Consider the following 5,892-nt stretch of genomic DNA (forward strand, 5'->3'; position numbering starts at 1 on the left):
TCTTGGATCAACTATCAACACTCACAGAAGCAGCAGTCAAGAAATCAAACGACGTATTGTATTAGGCAAATCTGCTGCACAAGACCTTTTAAGTGTTGAAGAGCAAAGATGTCAGCTTGAAGACTAAGGTGTGCCTGACCCAAGCCATGGCATTTTCAATAACCTCATATACATGTGAAAGCTGGACAGCAAATAAGGAAGATCGTAGAAGAATTGATGCTTTTGAGTTATGGTGTTGGAGGAGAATATTGAAAGTGCCATGGGCTGCCAAAAGAACAAACAGATCCCTTTTGAAAGACGTGCAGCCAGAGTGCTCCTTGGAGGCCAGGATGGCCAAACTCCATCTCTCATACTTTGGACATAGTGTCAGTAGGGACTAGTCGCTGGAGAAGGATATCATGTTTGGTAAGGTGGAGGGTCAGAGACAAAGAGGAAGATCCCCAATGAGATGGACTGGCCAAGTGGCAGCATCGATGGACTCAAGTGTGGCAACAATAGTGAGGTTGGCCCAGTATCGGGTAGTGTTTAGTTCTGTTGTGCATAAGGCCGCTATGAGTCGGTACTGATTCGATGGCACCTGACAACAACAACAACAATGTAGGGTGATACATTAGGTTTGAAACTGTATGACCACAGGGAAGGCAAGTCACAAATTCAAGTCAGACAACAGCAGTCAATTAATTCAAAGTGGAGCATATCACTTCCTGGTGCCTGAAATGATCGGTTATGATAATGAGGGTTATCTTATTGTTATTGTTAAGTGCCATCATGTCAGTTAGAACTCATAGTAATCCTGTATTGGGTTTCTGAGGCTGTAAAGCTTTCCTGCAGAACTGCTGGTGGGCTGGAACTGCCTACCTTGTGGTTGGCAATCTGGTTTATAGGATAATGGCTTATCCTATAGAGCCATTAATTGCCTTCAAGTTTATTTCTAATTCATAGCAATTCTGTATATGGTTTCTGTGGAGCAGCTGGTGGTTTTGAACTGCTGACCTTGTGATCCACAGTCCAGTGCCACATCAGTAGTCCATTGCCCTTATTAGGCACCTCTGTTTTAAATAAAAATTTATTTGGGGGAAGACAGACTCAGAACAGAGAGGCAGAGTCCTGTGCCTCTCCTTACCTTATGTACACACAAGCTTGCCAGCTCACAGGAATCTGGTCCGCCCAGAAATGGGATCTTGCTCCATGGTGTGGTTGTTGTTGTTAAGTGCCATCGAGTCAGTTCCCACTCATAGCAATCCTGTATAGGTGAGTTTGAACCACCGACTTTGCAGTTCAAATCGACCTCGTAGTTTAGTACAATCTCCCGTAGTGCCACACCAGGACTCCTTGGTAGTACCAGAGAAACACTGTCACCATGGAAATCTCTGGACTTTTATTTTCTGCTGTTCAAGGCTAGCCATCCACTCTCATTCTGTCTACACAGACTTTCCCAGAGAAAGAAAAAAACAATCTAGTGGTATCCACTTACTAAATTAAATTCACCGTCCAGTCCTTGTTCCCACAGATAAAGCAATTTTACCTTGTTGAGAGTGCTCAGCATTCCCTTGAAGAGTCAATCCTATCAACCGCATGAGGATTTTTACCAAGAGAAAACATAATGAACTGTCTTACTTTCTGTTTCAAACTAGTTGAAAGAAGCTCACTGTTTCCCTATGCAGGCCATTTTTTTTTTTTTTTTTTTTTACTGTTGCTTCTGCTGATTGCCTGAACGGGTGGATGGGTGCATAGATGGAAAATGACTACATGGGATATGAACAGAATGTGGCAACACTGTGCTGGACATCAGCAGTGACTTGCTCTGGGTCCTTGGTATCTTATTTGGCATCCAAATGATTACCATTGAGTCCTGGTGTGGTGCTGTGGGTTAATGTGCCAGACTGCAAAACCGTTTGAACTACAAGGTTGGCTGTTCGAGCTCACCAGCTGTTCCTCGGAAACCCTATACAGGGTTGCTATGGGTCAGAACCAACTCGAGGGCACTTCACAACAACAACAGCAAGAAATGATTAGAAGGAGGACAATAAAAACTTGGTTTTCTTACATATGTTCATTGTCTCACTTTCAATTCAAGGATTGCAAACTCCAAGAACACTGAGCTTAAAGAGGAGAAAGGGTGGTGAGTCAAAGCAGCCTCCCAGTCTCTCAGTCCTCTTATTAAAAAGTTCACCTTTAAGAATTCAGAGGGTTTAGTACATTTTGGCTTCTTTCAAGTAGTAAATCCGATGCACTCCAAGACAGAGACTCAACTCTGTCCAGATTGACCTTCAGTAATTGACTGAGTTCTATGTCCTTAAGTCCCTGCCTCTGGAAAAAGAGAATATTAATTTTAGCCCTCAGTTGTCCTAGGAATGCTGTAAGGAAAGAGCAACAGCATATGGGATATACTGCAAGCTCCTACAAAGAAAAGTCTATAAATAGATTACACGAGGAAGAGAAATGGGAGGTTTTTTTTGGTCAGTGTCATATTGCTTTTCTTTGTTGTCACTAGATTTCTCTGGTTAAAGTCAACCAACATGCTAAGCAGATATAGGTCATGCTGCTATTTTAAATCAGTAACTAGCTTGAGGATTCTAATTTTGGGGCTTCATTTAGCATAGCTCTGTTTCCTAGAGAAGAACAGAAAATGCAACCGTAAAGGTTCACCTTGTTTAAAAAAATTCAAATAATCCATACCTAGCAAGTCACCCTGGAAGTCAGCATCCCCTCCCCAATCAGCCCACTGTGCAATGCAATTCTGCACGTGCAACATCGCAGCACCTGAGGTGAGCGGCACAAGGTTTGCCTAAAAATGCCCAGGAGCAATCAAAGAAAGCAGCAGCTCCCAGCTGGTCACTGGAATGTGGTCACATTATTCTGAGTATGCAGAAAGCTACATTCTGCAACCAGTGGCGTCCTCATGACAGTGACAGAGCTTTCTCCTGGGTTGTAATGAATTACGATGCTTAAGTGCATCATGTCTTCAGGGAAAAAAACACAAATAAATAGTGCTCTTTCTCTCTCTTTAACATGTGCAATGTAAAAGACTAAACCAAGTGAAACCGTTTAAAAGCTGCCTTCAACCAATTGCTTGTTCTAATGGAACATTTTCAAAATTGTTACAAAAGACATGAAAGAAACGTATAAGCAGAAATGCACAATAGTCTTCTATTACCAGATAGCAGGTTTATCTCCCTTTCCCTTATTCACATTAAGAAAGAAAATACTGCTCTTTTTCAATAGTAATGCTAATATGAAAAGCATCATGTTAAACGTATGTTCTGACGCCTCTGAACAAACCCACACAGCACCTATGCACTGGACTCCAGCCCCGGTACAGTGCCTCACCCACCATGTGGAATATCCTCATCCTATTTCTATACAGAACCACCACATTTCACATGTATGCACCACTCTCCACCCCATCCACATGCACACTGTGATCGCATCTGGCTGGCAAGAATGGGAATGCTGTAACAATGCTCTGGATTTGCGAAATTCATCATGGAAAAGCCAAGAGATGGTTTCCAGATTGAATGGATAGGGCTCATTCTGCCGGCAGGAGTGCCTTTGCTGTAGGGCAGGCTCTGCCCAGCTCTCTGGTTTGTGATCTGCATGTCTAATTACGGAACAGGTTCATGGCATCAGCCGCTTACCTTGCAATGCTGCAGCAGAAGGATCTGCTCGTCAAGCTGTTGCCGCTTGCCTTCTATTTCAGTCTGCCTCTTTCTTTTTTCCTTGAAAATAAAGAGAGAGAAGCTGTAAGGGTGGGTGGGTGTTGGCTCCAGGGATGCTCAAGCAGGAGCAGCAGCAGCAACAACACACATCTGTACGGACACTTTCAGAGTTGCTGGGTACAGTGTACACCCTGTCACCGTCCCCTGCATCTCAGGGTGCTCTGCAAGCAGCAGCATTCTCGTAACATGTCTGCTGTGGGCTCGGTGAGTGGGAGAAATTCTCCTCACTCAGCCAAGCTGCCACAATTTAGTCCAGAAGAAAAGGCGGGTTTTACACGCGCACACACACACACACACACACAGACACACACAGAGCCATGTTCTTCTATGTGGTGTTAATTTGGAGACAAACAATAAAAATGTCTTAATTAAAAAAAATAGAGGTCACTGCAAACTGCAAATATGATAGAATATGGCGTGGGAATTCTACGGTTAGAAACACACCTGCAAATAATTTAATGTAATTTCACATATATACAAAATAGCTTAATGCAATTATCAAACTTCATGCAACCAGCCATTTAACTGGACATAGGAAACAGCAATGCTAAAATAAATGGGTGGTCTTTGCTGAAACTAGCCTTGGAGGTAGTATTTGTTTGGCTGGGCTCACTGAGGAGACAGTAAATATGAAGCCCGGAGTCGGCCTCCCTGGGTTCAACTTTCAGTGCCATGATTTACTACCTATGTGACCTTTAGTAAGTTGTTTTACCTCCCAGTGTCTCTGTTTCCTCATTCAAAAAGCGAAGATAACAGTAGTGTCTAAACCATACAATCAAGGAGCCCTGGTAGCACAAAGGGTTAAGCCCTGGGCTGCCAACAGAAAGAACCCATCAGTGACTCCATGGGAGAAAGAAGAGGCCATCAGTGCCCATAAAGATTGACAGCTTTGGAAACCTTATGGAGCAGTTCTCCTCTGACCTATATGGTCCCTATGAATTGGAATTGACTCAAAAGCATTGGGTTTGGTTTAAACCATAAGGTTTGAGCATAGATTAAATTAGAGAGTGCATGCAAAGGGTTTAGAACAATGTCTGGCACATAATAAGTGCTCAATAAATGCTATTTGCTATTGTTCTAATTGCTGCGTTTTTATTTCCCAATAATGCCTAGAGGTTGGTGTTAAAAAGGGAGATTTCACTTGTATGTATATACACTGTAACCTTTCCACTGCAGTGCATGGGTCATCCTGTTCTTTGTCATACTTTCCAAATGTAGACAAGAAGCATCATATAAATTTGATCGTTTTAAAATAGAAAGGACTGCCATTATGATCGCTAGACAGTTCATGTTTTGTTTCCAAACTACACAGAGTGGTTTTCTGAGACACTCACTGTCTGGATTATTTCCCTGCACTTGCACATGCAGGGAGAAACTTGTTAGACTAGACATAATGGTATTTTACAGCACAACAGCCAAATTCCAGAGAGGATTCTTGAACAATACGGTAGAAGTTTGTGTTATGTGTTAGCCTAAAATCTTATTTTATGTAGTTGCTAACTTTCTGGGGATGTGATAGTACCACTGTTATTCAGATCAATATAATCAGAGTTTGTGTTATAGCCACGTTTTTCTATGCAATGCACAGATTTTAAGAAATTGTATTTTATAATCTTGAGTCACTAAAAAGTAATACCCAGTTTCGGGATACAATCTCCCTGCCAAAGTGAGGCCCTCCCTGTGAATATTTTAGAAGTTTACCATTTACTGGAGAACTGGTATGGCACTGTAGGATATACTAACCACAAGGTCAGCAGCTTAAACCCACCAGCTGTCCTTGAAAACCCTATACAGGGTCACTATGAATAGGAAACAATTTGAGGGCACTTAACAGTAACAACAACATAATCAATATTCCTTTACATCTTACCCTAAGTCCAAGGAGATGGAAAAAAACAAGATACAGTGAGAAAGCCTACCTATGCAGCATCTCAAAGGTATCACATGACTAAGTAGGGAGGGGGAAAGGAGGCATGGTTTGCCTGGGGAACACTGAGTTTATGTTAATGGTGATGGAATAATTTGGAAAAGAACAGTGATAATGGTGCCCCAACATGGAAAATGTAATCAAGGTTATTGGATTGTAAATGAGGAAGTTGCAGATGGCTATATATTTTCACTACAATTAAAAAAAGAGTTTTGCGTGTTTGTAAACAGCAGCAACAACAACAAG

At 42.1% G+C, this 5,892-nt stretch overlaps 1 protein-coding gene across 1 annotated transcript in view; it reads right to left on the reverse strand.

Moving 5' to 3' along the window:
* The window catches only part of PALM2 (paralemmin 2), a 118,574-nt gene extending 114,678 nt beyond the window's left edge, over window positions 1–3,896 (reverse strand). Inside the window, exons 1-2 of the mRNA XM_006864733.1 lie at window positions 3,816–3,896; window positions 3,639–3,719 (exon numbers count right to left, since the gene is read on the reverse strand). Of these exons, the coding sequence (XP_006864795.1) occupies window positions 3,639–3,719; window positions 3,816–3,896 (162 nt within the window). The remainder of the gene's footprint in view (window positions 1–3,638; window positions 3,720–3,815) is intronic.
* Between the last annotated feature and the right edge of the window lie 1,996 nt (window positions 3,897–5,892).

Source organism: Chrysochloris asiatica, unplaced genomic scaffold, assembly GCF_000296735.1.
Source record: "Chrysochloris asiatica unplaced genomic scaffold, ChrAsi1.0 scaffold00069, whole genome shotgun sequence".
NCBI lineage: Eukaryota > Metazoa > Chordata > Mammalia > Afrosoricida > Chrysochloridae > Chrysochloris > Chrysochloris asiatica.